General features: G+C 41.0%; 1 protein-coding gene across 2 annotated transcripts in view; it reads right to left on the bottom strand.

Moving 5' to 3' along the window:
- Nucleotides 1-21055, bottom strand: part of LOC111839459 (interleukin-1 receptor accessory protein-like 1) — a 260104-nt gene that overhangs the window by 128147 nt on the left and 110902 nt on the right. For both annotated transcript variants that reach the window (XM_072700472.1, XM_072700473.1), the window contains exon 3: nt 19289-19568. In XM_072700472.1, the coding sequence (XP_072556573.1) occupies nt 19289-19568 (280 nt within the window). The remainder of the gene's footprint in view (nt 1-19288; nt 19569-21055) is intronic.

Below are 21055 nucleotides of genomic sequence, written 5' to 3'. Positions count from 1 at the left end.
AAATAATCAATATGAATACTTAATACAGCTATATAAATTGTAAATACAATATGCTATTAGTTTATTGGTATGGTTACCTAGTTTGAATGGTGCTGTTACATTGCTCTTAATCACTTGAAAGCAACTATGGTAAGTGCTTTTAAATGCTAGCTTATATTAAATAAACTGAAGTGAAGTGAATGGAAATTAAATTTCCTGTGTGACACATTTGCTAATGCATCAGCAACTCTTCAAAGGCAAATCATTGCCATAACATGGTTACGTTTGCAATATGTCAACAATGGCACCCTACAAAATTAAACTTAATAACAAAATAAATATATCTTCCATTACAATTTAGTGGCATTTAGTGGAGGAAAACCAAATCACCTGCTACCTTGCTTTGAATGAGGTTGGAAATTTATTTAAATCGGAGTTGATATATACCTGTGGACCCATGATTTAAAATCATTTCCACAATAAGTAACAATTATGAAAGAAAGACTGTCAGTTAATGATAAAGGAATGTACAAAAAAGCAAAGACACTAACATCCTTAAAGCAATACTGAAGACAATAAAAACACATAGTTTCATTGAAGGTTGCATTTTTAATGCCAATTTCCAACACTGAGAATTAAAACAAACAAAAATGTAATTTCCCAGGCAATACCAATGCCAGAAGATTACATTCATTTCCAGCACTGACAAAACAAAGTTAAAAATATAATACAAAAAAATCCACAATTTCTAAGCCAATGCCAAGATTGTTGAGATTCAATTAATTGTTAACACAGTAAGTATCCAGCAAATAGGGTGTCCAAACACTGCATAATATACTTATGGAGTAAAAGACACTGTCTGTAGTCACTGATGAGGACACAGCGCGATCATTGTTAAGTCATTTGTCATGGAGACCAAAGAGCTATGTGTAGCTGTGTCCCCAGCTCAGCTATCACTGCTGGCTGGCCTGCTGCAGCCACTGCACTCACTGCCCTGGGGCTGCTGTGTCACTGCGCTCACTGCCCTGGGGCTGCTGCAGCCACTGCGCTCACTGCCCTGGGGCTGCTGTGTCACTGGAAATCAAGATGCAGGCAGTTTCTTTGGGAAAAGCTACTTACTGTATCAACAGCAATATATTAGCCATACAGACTGTATGTCACATCAAACAACTCCTGTTTTTCACTTCTATTTTTGAATAATTTGAATGGCTCCAGTGATATTATGTTTTGGAGTTTTCTCCTTTATAATGCGTTGAGAAGCCACTTCTCTAGTACTCTTGGCAGCCTGCTGTGAGAAACAGTCCAGTCACGTCAACTGGGTCATGTGATACATGGAATGGGTCGTTTTTTTTTACTATTGTTTTTTTATTTTAACAGACAATACAAGTAACAGCACCAGGCACGACCATAGAACAGTCATCGCCACTATCTAAAAGAGTGACAATTAGCTCAGGGCAGGGGTCAGCATTACATGAAATGAGAGGAATTGCAGAGCATGCATGAAGAATAAAAAAGACTCGGCTACGACTGCCAAGCCTGAATACACTCGAGTGCAGAGTGACAGCTTTTGGGTCAGACACTAAATAGGCTTATCTTGTCCCTGCGTCCCCATTCTGCGGTGTGTAGATCATATATAGCAAGATAAGTATTCGAAGATCAAATATTACCAATTCATACATCTTCTGTGTCTGTAATAAATCTTGATTAGGCTTTATTATCCCTGTCCCCTGGCACTTCAGTGGGTATCAGCGGGCAGCTTCGCAGCCTCACACCTTTAGCGCAGTGAGATTGATTTCGGCCTCTGCCCGTTCTGCCGGTGGAGTTTCCATGTTCTCCTCATGTCCAAGTGGATTTACCTCAGGGTCTCCTGCTTCCACCCACAGAGCAAAAACATTTTATGTGACTCTGTGTCTCTAAATGGCCCTTAGTCTGTGTTTATACCCCGTGATGGACTGGCATGTCTCCCAGGGTGTCCCCTGCGTCGTGCCCTGTGTTTCCTGGGACAGACTCCAAGCTTGCTGTAAGCCTGTGCTGGAAGGTTGTTCGGAGAGGAATGAATCAATAAATAAATAAATAAATAAATTTGCATTAAACTCAGCAAATTGAGACTGAGTTAGAAAAGGTTTGACCATCCATATTACAATACAGACTTTCTGTCCCCATCTCCCCCTTTTTCTTACTCAGAGATGATGAGGTCAGACCACCCATCGTACCCCACGTTTATGGTGAGACACATCACCCAGGTCCAGGCACATCACCCAGGTCCAGGCACATCACCCAGGTCCAGACCCACAATACGCTCTTTGGGTTTATGAATGCAAAGAACACTGTTGCATCTGCTTCTTTATCATTTGTATATATGTTCTGCTTTCACTAAATACTTCATTTGCTGGTGAAACTGCTGTGTTTACACACGCACACACACACACACACACACACCACGCTGCTCTCAGTCTCGTAAACAAGCCACTCATCAGTTTAGTGGCACAATTACTATGACCCTTGATGTTGAATTTAACAGATAATATCTTTCCAGATGCAAATAAAAGACAAACATCAATTCCCAACAAAGTAATAAAAAATGTCTGAGTCACTGTTGATAAACAAATTAGCAAAAAATGCAGTTTTGGTCCAGGACGTAAAGGAGTTACTAGGAAAGAAGATGAGATATAGATGATAGCACTTTCTCTCAAATCTCCCCATACAGAATCAGTGATCCTCACTGCACGGCCAGAAGTAGTATCAACAATCTCATCATATTCAGATTATAAATCTGTCTTAATAAGAGCATCTGGCAAATAAATTAATAATAGGGAATGATAAGGAGTTTCCACCTTGACCACCACACAATGGGACAATGAGTGATCGGATAGTGGAGGGGGATTTTTCACGAACAATGCGGTCTTTACACCCAGGCAATCCACTTATCTGAGGGCCGCTTGTTGTCCGCTCCATTGAGAATGAATAAAAGAGCTGTGTTGTGTTTGCTCACCCATTTAGGTACGAACGAGGATGAGCTGAGCTGAAAAGATGAGCCCAGCTATCACCAATTATCTAGCACAAAGGGAACGTAATGGGGGAGAAGGAGGGGAAAATATGGAGGAAGGAATAGAGGAGGACAGCGACCAAAGTCGGCCCGGGTGGAGATTGATCGTACTCTTTGCGTTAAAGAGTATGACAGATAGCCGGGATAGCTGATGTTGTTAAGGTGCGACATCATGGATATACAGGTGCACAACAAGGGGGGAATCGTTTAAGCGGAACACTCGTGCAATATTGAATATTTGAGCAAATTTTACAGGACGTTTAGTCCATAGGTTGTTAGGATGCATTATTAGCCACTAAGCAACACTGACTGACGTATTAATGGGATGTAACAGAGAATACATCGACTTTATTAGCACATCTAATATTGCCGTTTTTGCCACGAATGATGAGCAACTTAGTGTAATTTGTCAGTTTAGAAGGACCAAAGTAAGAAATATGACAGGGACAAATTGCCACTTTCTCCACCCAGACCAAAACAAATAGCATCATCAGCTATGATGGCGTGTTATCGAGTTCTTTAGGAGCCCAGGATTACTCAGCAGTCCTGGACTTCATTGAGGCACAAGACCAGAAAACAAGGAGATTTTTAAAAAAGAAATCAATGGACTGTCTTTTTCTGGAGTTAATGATCCTTCACTATAATATACATATCCGACATATGACCTAAAGCTAACCCTACATTTTTTTGATCCCCTCATAAAAAGACATAAAATACACAATTTATTTCAGCATATCCAGAATTAACATATTCCACACTGATGAGCATTACGGGTTTGCGTCCTATTAATAAGTCAGTAATGTATTTGTTTTGCACTTTCTAATTCTTTCAGGTTAAAAGCCACTTCCTGATTCTACTCATTCATAGCGGCACATCGTGAGCCACGTCAAAGACCTTCACGGAGCTGGAAATTAAACATTAATGTTGCTGTGAAGATGTGTTTTTCTCAACTGGAAATAAACAGTGTGTGTGATATTCTCCAGTACATTTTAAAGGTGAATGTGGCGCATTAAAGATGAGGCTCTGGCCACCCGTAATACTGATACTGTACTGCTGCATAAACAAATTAGCAGAAGAAGACTGTACATGTTTTGTATTCATACCCATAATGCATCATTCTGCCCTTTGGTGATGCATCCACTTAGAGGCCACACACTTAAATCCTCTTAAAAGTTTAAATCTCCTTTCTGGACCCATTTTATATGCTAGCTGCTGGATAAACACAATCAGAGCGAGGGCACATGAGTCCCTGTCTGCTTTCCTAGCTTGTCAGATTTTTAACCTTCAACAAAAAGCTCTAGACATTGGTACATAAAACTGAAGTGTGTCTGCATCTGTCTATGAATATGCAATGCGATGTGTTACATTACAGGGGAAACGTATTACAGAGCAGGCAGCACAGCCGCAGAAGAATATAATAAATATTTTAGTATTACACTGTCAGCCACTGCTCAGCCCACTGCCGGAAAAATACGCAAACGCAGCCTCTTTTGTAGTCCGCTTTGCATGACCCACAATCTCCAAAGGCTAATGTTAAGGCTAGTGGGTTATTTATATGTTGACAAAGCAACACTTTTTTCTGAAAAGGAAACAAATTCCTGGAGTGTAAAATCCATTAAAGACTGAAGTTTACAGCTGACCTAAGGCATTTAAATAATAAAAAAAAGATGTGAACCAAAGTGTATGTGAAATTGTGAGAAACCACACTAAACATATTGCATTGCTGTTTTGATGCCTAAATCCGGATTTTTGGACAAAAGTGAGCCTACCTAAAACAAATTAGCAAGATTAATTAACTTATTCTTAACGTAAACAAACCTGCTAGTTTCACTATGGCTATTGGACTGCTATTTATTTCATATATTTATATGTAAATAATACAGTGAAATCAACCAACAATGTCTGCTTCATATTTATACCAGCTGGATTCGTTACAGCTTAATATTGCCATTCACTGCATATTGTTTGCAAGATTATATTCCAGGTGGATCACAGGGAATTTTAAACGGCGCGTCCATATAGTTAAAGTCTGTCATTCTGTGTTTGCATGATCCAGCCAGCATCTTCATGAAGATTACAGGGAATTCGACATTAAGCAAACATGCATGATTACGCGGTTAAGCCACTAAGTGGTCACAGGACATCAGATGACTGTGACAAAAGATGCCACAGGACATCAGAAGACCTCCGATTCAGCTACACAGAAGGATTTTCCAACAGAAAAGGCCCTGCACAGCTTTCAGCCGTCCTAAAACTCTACGCTCTTCTAGAAACAAACAATTCGATAATAAGCAATATGCCCTTATTTAGCCTTCTGCTGACACTCCAAAGGCCCGACTGTGTCAAGACCACCAACACCAGCAGACAATACTAAGTGATTTATATCCTGGTGACATTTTTATAGACTCAATCTTGACCTTGTAAATTAGAACTAGATTAGTAAAAATCTCTGCTCTGTAAGAAACAAAACACAATACACTCAACCTTTTTCAGTAAAAGGATTCAGTTATTCATCCAACCAGTTATCCTGGACTGGGTCATGGAGCGGGGAGGCCTATGGAGCGGGTTTCACCCATTCAATTAAGTCTAATACTGAGATTTTTAAGGTTATACACCTATATAGCATTGCTCACAGCTGCATGGAAAGCATTTTAATCTATATTTCAACTTTACCTTTATTACTGTTTGTTAAATCAGTGTTTTTTATTGTCATTCTGTACTCATTGTTTTAAAATTGCTACACAAGAGATTTAACTGAACTGCAGTAAATGACATAGTAAATGAAATGCAGTACATGAAATGACTGAAATGACAGTAACGCTCTAATCTTACAGTACTCTGCATATATGAAAAGTATATGTGAAAGATTAAAAGTATGCGAAAAATGCATACTGTTACCCACTAGCTACTGCTACTGCTGCCTTTCGTCCAACACAGAAAGCTGAGCGAGAGGTTCTTTCCCAAACTAACTTGGATCCTTAATGAGGCCCATGTTTAGGACCTGCGCAATCAGCATTTCAGCCTACTCAACTTACAAGTGTACATATTACACGTTAATACTTATTTATTCTTAGATTCTTTGCACTACCTGCCACTTTACTGAAAATTGCACATTACGGATATTTATGATTATTGTTTATTGTTTAAAGTCCTATGCTTGTCTGTATATACCTATGATCCCCAAATGCATGTCCTCTGTCCAGTCTGGAGCTCAGCAGTAATGATTTCACTGACCACTGTACTGAGTGTAAAACACTGAACTACCCATAGATTATGTCAGGAGATTAGTTCTCACACTGATCATCACTCCTAGCAACATCGGTGGAGATAAATAACATCAGTGCTTTCCTTATTTAATTCATTAATGGCAAACCCATGTGCTAAAACATCTTCTCCCACACTCAAAATGGTGAGTCACTTCTTAAAATAGAAAAAAAAACTTCAGTAGGAAATTAGCTGGTTGATCAACAGATGGAAAAACATGAACATTAACAAAAATGCTAATTTAATTTGTTTAAGATTATATTCCTTTTCCTATCTGTAAGACTCTAGATGTTCGTCACTCAGGGTGTCTCATCTCCAATCTAGCCGCCTAAATTAGTAACGGTGACAGCTGTGCGGTCGATTGTCTCCATCTAACAGTGCAAACGAGAAGCTCCAGTTATGTACAAATTTCAGTTCAAAAAGGATTAATTAAAACAGGATTTACTCCATAGGGAAACTGGCCATCATCGGAACACTGAACCTTCATAAGACAGGGGTCATGTAATAAGTAACAGGGAAAACGTGGGGTGGGGGGGTGGGGGTCAGTCTTTCATAGAACACTCAGGGGACAAACTGACTGCTGATGTTTTATTTCTACAACACCAAAGAAAATTCAGTTTATTCATATTTATTTTGTGGTACCTGTTTTGATTAAATGAACATAACTTGGACACATAGTATGGGATATTCATAAATTCATGATAATAATAAGATAAGGGTTTGCTCTGCGAAGTAATAAGAACATCCATCCATCCAACCATCTAATCATCCATCAGTTATCCTGGTCAGGGAGCCTGAACAATTATTTCCAAATTGCCCATCCAATCATTTCCCATGTTGAACCTGTCCCAGGAAGAACAGAGCACAAGGCAGATTTTCTAAGCAGATGTCAATCCATCACAACCCATCAGATACTGTCACTCATAATTTACTTGAGACTGTCTGACTCACGTAGCATTTAGCAATAACATTAATCATACTCTGATTCTCTCATTTCTTACATAATTAATGACAGGGGACCCTGGGCTTTAATAATTCATTTGTGAGGCTGTCAGAATTGTCAGAATTCCTCACCACAAACACGCTGGGGCATTCTGGTGTTTCCATACCAAAGGACCACTGATACCCAGTCTGCTGTTTTGCATAACCTAAAAATATTCATCAAGCATTCATATGGGACAACAAATAGAAGAATCTCTGACTCAGTTAAAATGTGAAAGACAGGAAAAGACAGCATCCATCCATCCATCCATCATAATTGGACTATAACATTACTTATCCAATAGAAGGTCTTGGTGAGTCAGGAAGTACATGACATGCAGTGGAGGTTCTAGACCATTTCCACTGAGTGGGGAGGGGGGGCACTGGGGCCAGTTGTTCTGTTAGGGGGCCAGATGCATTTGACCTTAATGTCCTCCAAGTATTACACTACATTTGCCAGCATTAAGAAGCAAAAGACAATTCTGAAAACTGGTGTTATTCATGCAATGCTTTGCAGTTACTGTACATTTTACAATTTTTACAAACATGTCCTCACACTGGTTTCTTGCTTAGGCTGTCTTGCTTCCACAAGCTTGATTTTGTTTTTCTGTCATTAACTGAAACGACTGGACCACCCAGTGTACCCGCATTAAGTGCCCCGCAAAAAAAAAGTGCTTATGTTCATGTTTTGTATTTCCAGTACACAAAAGTTTAGCCCACATATATAAATGCAAATAGTAACAATAGTGATACATTTATTTCAGACCCAAGTAGCATATGTACAGTATTTGGGGGGGGGGCACAGGGGTGGTCGTGTATGTTGACACAGTGACACCCCCCCAGAACCGCCCCTGATGGCAGGAAGTGGGGGACACACTTGATTAGATGGTAGATTAGATCCAGCATTAAAGAGTTACTTGTGAAAAGGACTTTTTGCCCTCTTGGGCAAAGTAAGAGATGTTGCAGGAAATATAACCAAAGTGTTTCACATTAACTTTTAACTTGCGGAAGTAGTTTTAAGATTCAGAGCTTCCATTTTCTGCTTCAGAAGGCTGCACTGCTTGTTATGTAACATTTCCTCCATCTAGAGACAGCTGACGAAAGGTGATTAGATCATACAGGGTTTTCTCCAGCTGCAGGGAGGGCATGAGAAAGACAACGTTAATTTACAGTTTCAGCTTGACATTTTCATGCTGCCGATAAGCCCCCACATGCAGAGGCGGGGAGAAGGTCAGTGTTTTATACATTATATTTATATATAATGAACCTGCTCAGTCAGGATGAGGCACAGGTGCTCACACGCATGCTTGAGTTAGGGGTGGGACTCGCTTTGAGTCAGACACAGGTTGGGAGGGACGGCCAAATATCACTGGAGAGCCGTTCAGCTTCTGCCGTCTAGGAGCTGATTCTGGGATGGCCTGGACCTATTTTATGACTTTGGCGGATGTGCAGTGAGTGGCCTTCTCTCATTGGCTGTCATTTGCCCAGGATGGCCTCCTACTCAGCACTCCTACAGCCACAGTAACAAATGCCACTGATATGCAAGAAGCCAAATTGCACGCCACTCGTCCAGAGAAGCAGGGGTGGCAGTACTTTCAGCAAAGCGCCTTGACGTCTCACATTTCCCGTCACGTTCCCAGGAACTCTGTCCCAACCAGTTTACTCCATTAAATGTTGTGCTGTCAAAGCATAACTGTGGAAATGTACGGAAGGTCAGATGCACTTGGCTGTACTCCCACATGTCTGATGTTTTGAAACAAACTCACAAATTTGCAAATACTTGTGCTCAGTATCGTCATTTCTGCTCCTCAGTGACTCACAGTGCTGCCAACAAGTGAAAGAAAGCTTTTGATCATTTTAATCAACTCAGGCTCTTTTATTTTTCTCAAGCTTCATGGTAAAGAAGTGTTGCATTTAAATTACATTAAACTGTATTACAATTTATTAATATTAGATGCCTTTAAGCCAGCGTCAACATCTCTCCAGAATGTCTACAGGCCTTTGAGCGACATGTTCATCGTTGTGATAACTGACCACATTCCTGTTGGTCATCATCTTTCATTTACCATCAACTTGTCCAAGCTGTATGACCTTCTCAAATGAGTAATACAAAAACAGGATACAAATCACTAATGTACAGAGCTGGTAGGTATTAGGGATCCTCCTGGTACCCTGGTAATCATCTCACCTCTATCACTGCTCAGGTACTCCCACAAGTCCTTCCATTACAAAAAGCAGCCAGGTGTGATAAACACCTTGCTGTCCCTGTCTTGGTACTCAGTTGGGTTACATGGTAAGAATGGTCCAAAAACCCAGGTAGATTTGCTTGTGTCTTCACACTAAATGAATATTGATAAACAGCAATTTCCTGTTGGAAATCAACGTGTAAGCTGAAAATATGGAAACAACATTTTTTTTAGCATACCCACACATATCCTAAATCCATAATTGTTTCAAAGTGTACTGGCATTTATTTTGAAAGCAAACCTTTTATTTTGAAAACGGACCTCAGACTTATTATGATGCCAATAGCCTGACACCTGGAGGTAAACAACTAATACACCGTAGTCACACATGACGAGGAGATGATCAATTTTTCTGGGGATCTGACATTTCACCAGTGTAGGGGGGAGCACTCAATTGTTTGCGGCTCAACACAGGATACAGCGTGGGGGAGGGGCATGATAATTAAAATGTGACCTTCACGGAGCACTCCTCATCCTCTCCATAGATGGGGAGGCAACATTTTGGGGCATGTGTGGAACCTCACCCGCAGTCCAGGACAGAGTGCGATTCGGAAGGTGGTGGCCCATTAATAAGGTCAAGGCCACACATTGGACTGGTTCCCCCTTTCGCATACACATATACTGTAACATGACCAGAGTGTTCCAAATATGTGGCCTTCAAGCAGGCTTCTGTGCCCCAGGACAAAAACACCACGACCTGCAACTTGGAGGATGTATGCCAATAAAATCACTGAAAAACACAACACGTTCACGCACGGTTGTATAAGGTATCGGACACCTGTGGCTGACACAGCGAAATGGTCACAACTTGCCTTAAAGCTGAAGGTGACCTGTCACACCAAAAACTGCTCCATCAGTCCTGAGAAAAATCACAGAAACTTACATTTCATATAGGTTCAGAAAATACTGGGGGGAAACTGTAAAGTAGGATCAAAAGAGATCAAACCAGTCAAAAAAAATGTCAAAAGAGACCAGAAGATGCCACGCTGCATTGGTACATATGCTGTGTTAGTATTTACTGTATGGGTATATCTGAGTTAGCGTGTTAGTATTTACTGTACGGGTGTATCTGAGTTCAACACAGGGAATCTCCTCGCATTATTACAGTGGTGGTGAAAAAAAATCTTTAATGAGCTTGAGCTTAAAGCACAGTCATATTATACTTATGTGCGTAATATGAAACTATGTACTTGTGTTTGAAAATCTTGAAAAAAATATTATTTTTTTAGCTGACAATTTCCCTCAAGAAAAATGCCTTTTTTGCCAATTACATACAAGGTTAAAACTATCATTGGCAAATTACAAGTGCAAATTACTTTTCACAGGAACGAAAAACAGAAAATCAAACAAACGGATAAAAATAAACCTTGACATCAGGGCGCACACACACACGCACATATACTCACACACACGCACATATACTCACACACACGCACATATACTCACACACACGCACATATACTCACACACACGCACATATACACACACACACGCACATATACTCACACACACGCACATATACGCACACACACACACACATACGCACACACACGCACATATACTCACACACACGCACATATACGCACACACACACACACATACGCACACACACGCACATATACTCACACACACGCACATACGCACACACACACGCACATATACTCACACACACGCACATATACTCACACACACGCACATATACGCACACACACACACACACACACACACACATACGCACACAGCAGTACCTCCAGTTGGGCTGCTTTTACATCTCACTCTGCTTCTGAACACCGTTCTCCAAACAAACATCCTCCATCTCCCAGCATCTCCCAGCATCTCCCAGCATCACCCACCTGCACCATGCCAGGTCAGCATCCGAGATTCACTCTAATCCAGTCTTTCCCAATTCAGTCCTCGGGGCCCAAACAGTCAAACAGTCCACATTATTGCTCCATGTTTGTCCCTGAGGACCAGATTGGGAAACACTGCTCTAAACAAAGTGAGCTGACCCCCCCCCCCCCGAGACCTTTACTTGCCTACAGACGGCCAGCCTCTGCCCACAGAAACACCCACACAATCTGTGCTGGCAGAAGCTAAAAACAATTCCACACCGAAAGATCCTCGTACAGCTGGGGAAGTCAAACATTATGTAACTTTTCTCCCTTCGATATGTTAATAGTGACTCCTTCATACATTCTGTGGTTTTTTATAATAGATTCCTCGTAGGTGAAGGAATTAATAGATATTAATTTAAATATGTGTGCGCGCATGCTTTATTTGTAATATGGGAAATAGTAATAACAGTAAAAACTGTTAATAATAATAACAATAACAAAAATAATAATAATAATAATAATATAATAATAATAATAATAATAATAATAATAATAATAATAATAAGCACAAACACAATAATGATTCAGCAGCACTGGTGCTTCGACCCCAAATAATAGGAAGGGGACTGGGGGGAGGGGGGTCTGCGGTGAGGGGGGTCTGGGCATTTGTTCTACCCCTGCGACCCAGACCTGGATGAGTAGTGCAGAATGGATGGATGGATGGATGGATGGATGGATGGATATTGTTGTAAAAGCGCTATTCGGGTTTATAGTGTAAATATCTCCGGAAGCGCTCAGCAGTTTGGTAGATGCCCCATATTAGATGAAAATGCTGATGCAGCATTTGAGACTGATCCTCCAATGGACAGATACCTGAGGTTGATGTGAAAAATGCCAGGCTGCTGAGCCCAACATCTCACATTTCTCTTGGGTCACTCGAGCTCTGGTCCAGTGTCATCTCAAAATCACATTCTTTTTTTGGAAATTTCTGGAAAGTATTTTTATAATAGATGTCCCTGTCATAACCAAAAAAAAAATTAAAAAATCATAACCTGATACAAGGCAGGGCACAGTTAAAAAAATAATAAACAAATGGTGACAGTGACATATGAATTTATGCCTTGTGGGATGTCACGCTCAGTGTGACAATGACTTATGCCACCTGTCATGATGTATCAGCTATGGCTGCCGTAACTCTGCCTCACACCCATAAAACGCTACTGCTTAGCCACATTCAGCTGGCAGCCATATTTGTTTTCATCTCTGTTTGGAGAGTCCAGACATAAGATTTGCAGCTTATTTTCCCATTAAATCAGAGAACCATAGATAATTTGACATTTGAAGGGTAAGCGTAATGGTGAGGGAGCCACAGGGATTCAGCGATGGGATTGATGAGAAAGCTCAAGAAGCGAAATATGAACAATTTTAAAAGAACCATAGAAAGTCAAACGTGAATTAGCATTTTTAAATGATGCACTGTAGGCAAAACTGCCAGGGCATCTGATTATACTGGAGATAATTAGTTACATTTCCAGCTGTAATTTATGCCATAGAACACTGCTTTCAAAGAGCTGCGCAGTATAGAAGTCAAGAAAGGACTTTTTAGAAAACTCTTTCTAGAAAAGTCCTGTTATGGATGTGAATTCACTCCTATTTCAATCCTATTTGCTGTGCCCAGTGTCTCCTGGGACAGGTTCTAACCCCTCATGACGAGATGAGCAGTTGGAAGACTGCTGAATGTATGGATTGTCAGTCATGGAGGGTGTAGATTTGGGTATGGATGATAAGGACATGTCCCTACGAGTATCCTGGGAGTAGCATGTGTCTTTAGGGGGGTGGGGGATTCAGGGCTGATTTATTCCCTACAAATGTTGAAACCAGATCTATGCCCTTGTGGGTGGTTAATTATTTCTAAGCTGTTGCAAAAGATGTATCACAATATCAAAAATACTACATATAATTTTGTGATATGCAGCTTTTTTTAACGGATGTGTATGTTTATAGACGTCCCTTTCAGTTTTGTTTTTGTTATTTTTCAACTAGTAAATATATTTGAAAAATTATATGTATGAAAAGAGATATTCATTTTGAACATCAGATGGTTAAGCTCAACTCTAAACATCACTTTAAACATGATTTAATGTACAGAGACATCACCTTTGTTACCACTAATTTCCTCAAACACCCCCTGCAGTTGAGCTATAACGAAAGCACAGAAGAGAGGCATAACAGACAATAGAAAAATCACAGAGAGAACCTCTTCAACATTTTGTATCTTTCTCTCCCCTTAGGCATGAATAAGGTGAGAAGAGTTTTCTGGTCCTTAGTGACATCAGATAGAGCTGAAAGCCTTTGTAATTGGACAAAGCGTAGTTCCTGGGGCCATAGTGACTGGGCCTCGCCAGCGGAATAAATGAATATATGAAGACAGGAGATTGCTCAGTTCTCTCCCTCGCTGATAGGGTGATCATCTCAGTCTCTGCTTCTCTGATAGGTTGATCAACTCAGTCCCTGCCTCCTTGGTAGGTCGATTAGCTCAGGCTCTGTCTCTCTGATAGACTGATTAGCTCAGTCCCTGCCTCTCTGAGAAGTTCACCACCATTGCAAGCTTCGCTCTCCTGTGCCCTCAAGCGAAGGACACATCTGACCGGCTGAGCAATGGGTCGCACACCACTGTGCACCTTGACATTCCGTAATGTGACGGAACAGATGCAGGAACTGACGCAAGGCCTACCATTCTGACCCAGCAGGAAGGGGGGGGGGGGGAGAGACGCATGGGGTGGAAAAAGAGAAAGAAGTGAGGGAAGGGCAGATAGGATATGGGGGAGAGATCAAGAGAGGTGGCTACAGAACAAGGAATGAATAAATGTGCACTATGTAAGATGTCATAGCTACTGTATCTTATACAGTCGCATGTTCAGCCTTTGGCATTCCATAACCTACTGGCTTGGATCAGCATATATGATAAAATACCAGTATCCTTGCATTGGCCACAGCTGTGCACAACCTGGCCAGCTCAACACTGTACAACTGCAACAATGCAGCGGTATGGGTTTGTGATGTTCAAGGGATGGATTAGCATACAGTACATGTTCACTGAGCCGTTTCACTTCACCATCGTGAAAAACATGCAAATTAATCATTTTGAGACATTGGGGCTATTGGGTAGTTAAGCAGTAGTCTGATGATAAATGTAAAGTTTAGCATTTGGCAAAAATGAATTATGTCAAATAATATTCCTTAACTTCCACGGACCTGTGAATAAAAGTAATATTATTTTTTTAAAGGTCGGGTATCATCATAAACAAGAAATGATTCATTCTACACCCTGCAGTAGAATCTAATACCTTCTTCAGCTATCTCACTATTGTGGAGGCAGCATAATCCTACCTCAATATGTTAACATATGCAACTTGGTTGTACATTTTAAATGAAAGCTAGAAACAAAAGAGTTTTCTGCTACATGGTTGCGGTGGAAAGCGAGGACAACAAGATTTCACCGGCTCCCGCTTATATAAATTGGGGGGATGAAGGCAGACCCCGAATTTCTGAACCACTCTCTGCTGTTTTTGCTCGCCTTGTAAATGTAAAATATTAAAATCACCTTCTGCATCTCCGGCGCCGCACTTGTTATTCACAATGGGACACTGTAAAGTAATGCAAACAGCCGTCAGACCTTACGAATAAGGGTAATCGTATGTCCGCTGTAGTTGGGGATTGACGGACAGCGCAAATATTGGTTTTTATATCGGTGTGTCGGGGCGAACTGTTCCTCTCAGAACGAAATGCGTGTCATTTAGCTTTAGGGGAAATTGCCACATATCTCAGGAATCGGCTAAAGCGGTGCGTGAATGTGGCACACTAAAGCGGGCATTGTCCCGAAATGAGCGGCTGTTTCAGGGGAGATTGGAAATACGGAACCGTGCGAGTCCATGCGCCTACGTCACCTGGGTGCCGGTCACGGACAGGTAGGCGATCCGTCCATGGCAACACAACATATACTCACACAATTACTCCGGCCAATGTCACCTGGCTGACAAGTGATGTATTAGAAAAAGAAAAAAAAACATGTACAAAATTTAAAAACCAGTATCAACGGACATTATGTCACTTTGGTTTTATAATTTAGAAATTTCATGTATGGATCTAACACATCAGTAAGACATAAAAGCACAGTAGGCAAAAAAAAATTAATCCTCAGGAAATTTCTGCGTGAGCAAAAGGTTTTTTTATTCCCATTAAAAGCAGTCTGAAAAAAGCAGACTAATGAGTCATTTATGAAAAGACACTTTACGTAAAAGGTTAATACGTTATTAGCATACAATTATGCAGAACACCTTCTTAGTGAAACTTGCATTGAAGAGTTTCCCCCTCACCCTCATCACATTTCCTTGTTGCAGCTTCTATACCTGGAGTGTGACAAGAAAGGTGAAGTACACGAACTCAACACTAACTTTCCCTGAATTCTACATGGGGGAGGGGATTTCATTTTCTGAATTATCCTTTAGAAAAAGAAATGCTGAATTATAGCCAGACTTCGACAGATTATTTGATCAGTGCATTGGGAAAAATTTTTAATTTAGCTGGAAAAAAAAAAAATAATCTCACTGCTTTACGTGATATTCGGGAGAAATAGCCAGTTTACGCATCGGAACTGCCTGGGATACAAACGTCATGCGTGTAACTAAACTCTTCAGCCAATAAGGGCAAAGGTGTGTCGTCACGGAGGCGGTTCCAGTTTATGCAGCCGGGTGAGAGGTCGCAATGCATCTAACCGTAATGCATTGCGTCAGGATCAGAATGCGTTGCTTTAAGCCAGCGCTGTAAGCAAGTCGAACGCATCCAATGACCGGACTGGGGAAACAAACTGAAACGCGGACTTAATACAGAGGACTAATGACAACAACCAGAAACAGCTGATCACATGGGGATCCCACACGAGGTTAACGAGGGGGCGTGGCAGGACAGGGGTAATGTTGGGATAAGATCTTTATCGTTTTGGACGCCATTAAGAAAAAAATGCTCTTCTTGTTTTATCCTGTTCATTTTGTGTTTAAATGCTAAAAAAAACATTTAGGTGTAATTTTGGGGGGCCGGGAACCAATTAATTGGTTTTCCATTCTTCTTTATGGGAAAAATTCGATCAGAACTCGAACTTTTTAGGGTTCTATCCGGAGTCCAGAATGGATTAAGTTCGAGAACCGAGGTACCGCTCTGTGTGTGTGTGTGTGTGTGTATGTGTATATATATATATATATATGGTCTTTTGCTGAAATAGAAGAACACCTCAGGCTTTTGCCGTTTAACAGTAACACTGCAGAGCATTTCCCGGAGTTCCCTATATAAAATAAGAACAGAACATAAGAACTATACAAACGAGAGGAGGCCATTCGGCCCATCGATAACATGCATAACCTACATCGTTATATTGGCAGGTTTTAGAGTGGCTGGGAACTGCTAGGTACAGACATATCTGGAATGACCTTGCTAATTTACGTGAGACAGATCACCTGACTTTCCAAATGCAAACTGTATGTTTTGATAATGTTTCTCTTAGACAAATACTCTTTAAACATCCAATAATTAATGTTACCCTTTCTTGTCCATTAGTGTCCAGCATGTCTGCCTCTATCTGTTACTTCTTCTATCTATATTTCTACCCATGCTATTACTGTTATTACCTATGCTATTACTTTTTACTGTTACATTATAGAACTTTAAATTCTCTTCTATGTAAATATCTTCTGAAGGTTGCTAAAGTGAAGGTATCGTCAGGTCATGGTATGTTTGTATGTACTCATGATATGTGTACTGAAAGATAGTACATGTAAGAGGGGATAGTTTTCAGGCCAAGGAATACTTTTTATTTGCTTAATGTGAGTCATTGTTCTGTTAATATTTCAGAATCCCACTGACAAATAATTGGGAAGTCTGACAGTTTGCACAAAATGTGTCTTATTACATAGAGTGTAACTGAAGCACCAACAAAACACTCATTCTTCACAAAGCACTGCTCAAGATTTCCCTACCACAAACAAAGTGGAATTACTTCTTTTTATTGCAGCTGAGTAAATGTTACCCATAATTAGGCAAAACAGTTGTGACTCGCAGGAAAGTAACACACTCATCCAAATCAAACGTCTTCGCTCTGGTTGAGGCCTGATTACACAATGATGCAGTGCTGAATGATTGTGTTCCTAAGGCAAGAGAGTGTGAATACAGTGGAGAGAGTCTCTGTAGCCATTATATTCACTACATGATGCATTTGTTTTTTTCCTGGCTAAAGTTTCAAGGCTTGTAAAAACGAATAAGTAGTTGATTGTTTCCCATGAGCTGTTTTGAAGCTCCCCCACAAAACCACGTAAGGGGGCGCAAGCCTACCAGTACAACATTATTCATAATTTATACCATTTTTTATCAATAATATGTATGCCTTTTACGTCTACCTTTGCTGGCCTCACCTGCTACACTACAGCCCAGCAGTGGTGGCAGAGGGCAGGATGCAGCCCCACCACGGACGGCAATAATGTATAACACGGTTAACCCTGACTCTAGCTCTTTTTCCATCGCAAAAGGCCAATTCCCCAGACTTCGAAAGCACTGGATTCAGAGGTTGAGTGGTAGCAGGAGTTTGGCCGTTTGCTAAAAGAACAACAAAAACAATGAGATGTTTTTTTTTTATCTCTTTTGTTGGTTTTTACACAAGCAAGGTGTAATTGAGCTGAAACAAAATCATCCCTATGTCAATGAAAAATCCCCCCCCAATACACACACACACACACACACACACACAGGTTTGTAATTATATATTTATGGGGACTCTCCATTCATTTATATGGGAAAAACTCTAATCCCAACATGACGACCTTTACCCCTACCCAGCCCTAACCTTAATCATAAGTAACCAAACAAAATACGAGACTTTTGGCATTTTTACTATTTTGATTGCATTCACTGATTTTTGTGGGGACCTGAAAAATGGTCCCCACAATGTCAAAAGAACAGGATTTTATTACATTGTGGGGGACATATCCAACAGTTTCTCATGAATCGGAAGATGACATCAAGTGACCTTCAAAAGGAACAGGAAACATTAAGTGTAGCTGTGAAGTTCACTGCTAGGACAGTTCTAGGCTCCTAGAAGCAGGACTGAAGACCCATAAAGCAAGGAAGAAGCCCTTAATGAAAGAAACGGAAGAAACCGCAGTTTGCAGAAAAATTATATTACATACAGATGCACACCCATAAATTGAGAAATGAGTCAAACAAAATGTTGTCATGGTTTCTTATTTTTTTCCAGGGCTGTGTGTATGAGTGTGTGTAAGTGTAGTGTAGTATAGTGTAGTGTAGTGTAGAGAGAGAGAAGCTCGAAGCTTTGCGGTATTAATAATATTTACTCAGAAATAAAGAGAAGCCACCATCTTCTGGCCAGGAGGCAAGAGTAAGGATGGGGAAGTGAAAGGGGCAGAGTGCGTATCACAGCCAGACTCATCAGGGTACGCGGGACCTTTGTGAAGACTGACTTATTGCTCTGCCAATACCACTTAAAACCTCATTGTTCTCCTGGGGGACGGGAATTAAAATTTTATTTTGTACGTGTGCATGAACATGTCATGGACATTTGTTGAATGTCCTGTTGGCTGTTTTTTGTAAGACCCAGAACACCGCAGGAAAATGTGGGAGAGACCTGAGTGACCGACACACATACAGGCACTGCGGATGGCACCTCCCCCTTACGAAGCTGAAAGCCTGCTGCACCAAAGGCCTGCCCGCCGGGCTCTGAATAAGATGCCCCCCAGGAAAGATGACGCCCCTATTAGTGTGACAACTCTGAATAGCCGTCGCATTTCAAAGACTTGTCTCACAGCAATATGCACGTGCCACGCTGAAAAACCGCATTACGGAGCATGATGAAATCATAGTTCCGGTCGTCTTACCGTAGAACACAGGAATAAAGTCCGACATCCTGTAATTCCGTGGGTCGAAACCATATGGCGTCCTCCTCCTTACTCATGCGCAGGCCATCGAACGAGATGGGTTCCTCAAAGTCCCCGTGGCCTGTGCTTTTATACCACATCAGGCTGAGTCCCGCGCTCTGTGCGTGAGTGTAGTTTGCACGGATGTATCCGTAAAACAGGGCACACTTAATCCGCACCGGCTCCCCAAGGAGCACTTTGTACTTCAGGTAGTCGACCGACCAGTCCGTGCAGCCGTCCACTGAAATGACAGACAGACAGAACAAAGGGAATCAGAACACTTAAACGCTTAAAACACTTTGCAGCACAGCCATAAAAGCTCCATTATGTGGCACGAATCTGTGCTGTACAAGCATTTGGGCTGCATTGTCACTAACACGAGGGGCAGAAAAGAAAACATGCATTACCCTCAAAGTTCTTGTTGAAGCCTTGTTACCATAGAAACACCATTATGCACTTACACTTAAAGGATGTTGTTAATGAGGTTTCACACATTTTATGCCAGATGTAATATCGGAAAATTATGCAACACTTTACTTTCTTTTTAGTTTCTTCTTCATCTCATGAAGACCTTTTGTGGAGAAAACTTAACTTCCTGAATCATGACTCACTACTGAATCGATATTTAAACAGTTGAGATACATGAATAGAGAGAGAGAGAGAGAAAAAAAGACAGAGACTAAACAGACCAACATCTCTTTAGTTATTCCCTTTTAATACCAGTCTTTTATTTAGAAATACGAAAAAAAAAAAATTCACAAGACTCGGAATTATATGTGAGTACAAGTTGTGCAGAAACTTCACTGCTGAGATTTCAGCTTCTGTTTTTGGGAATCCTACCTTACACATCAGCAAAAAATGTGCTCTTCTGTGAAACTATGTTTTAGTTCTTATTATTTGTTAACTAAGATTAGAAAGTTTTGTTTAATTGCTGTATTTCAAGTGCCATTTCACATTGTGAGTATATCAATAGGCCATACCACTTTTGCGTTCAAGGTGTCCTTTTAAAAAAAATGCATGGAGACAATATTGAGGTCAGACACATTAATCTGCTTAATTGTTGTGGTGCTTCACAACTTATAGCTCAAGGCTGGCATTCATTGTTCAGCTCTCAATGAACCGGAGAAACAACTGAAAATACATCTAAGGCATAAGCAGAACATAATCATACCTTATAGTTGAATTCTCCATGACAAAAATCAATGTTCAGTCGATGTTTTATTACAGTAATGTTCATCGGCCAAAACAGAACCCCCCAAAGCAGAACACGATCATAATTAATATTCATTATAATGTTGAAATATACCTTGAATAAAATACTGCAGTTTCCTGCATTCCTGTATTATGTCAGAAGTGCATTGATTTCAGGATGAGAGCGAAACGGTGAAGCACGAGTCCAGTTGAGCCGCTGCTCTAGCTGTGACCCAGCGAGCACATGGTTCTGTCCAGGAGAGACGCCTCTGGGTTCTGGAGGACACTGTTACTAGGTCACGGCACGGTTCACCAAGAGATCTGCGTGAAAAAGGAGCCTAGAGCAGGGCAAGCTGCAATCCTGGGAGATGTGTCTCTGCTCCATTAAGTAGCCCGGCCGGGGAGCGGGGAGACGCACATCTGCACACACGCGCCAAGCCCAACACAAACACCCCCGCGGCCCTACAATCTCCTCTCAACGTCGCCGCATCTTCGCAACACAAAAAGGCTACGATAAACACTTCATTTTATGGGATC

This window comes from Paramormyrops kingsleyae, chromosome 16, assembly GCF_048594095.1.
Source record: "Paramormyrops kingsleyae isolate MSU_618 chromosome 16, PKINGS_0.4, whole genome shotgun sequence".
NCBI lineage: Eukaryota > Metazoa > Chordata > Actinopteri > Osteoglossiformes > Mormyridae > Paramormyrops > Paramormyrops kingsleyae.
The sequence above is the reverse complement of the archived record's forward strand: the minus strand, read 5'-3'. Positions and strand labels throughout refer to the sequence as shown.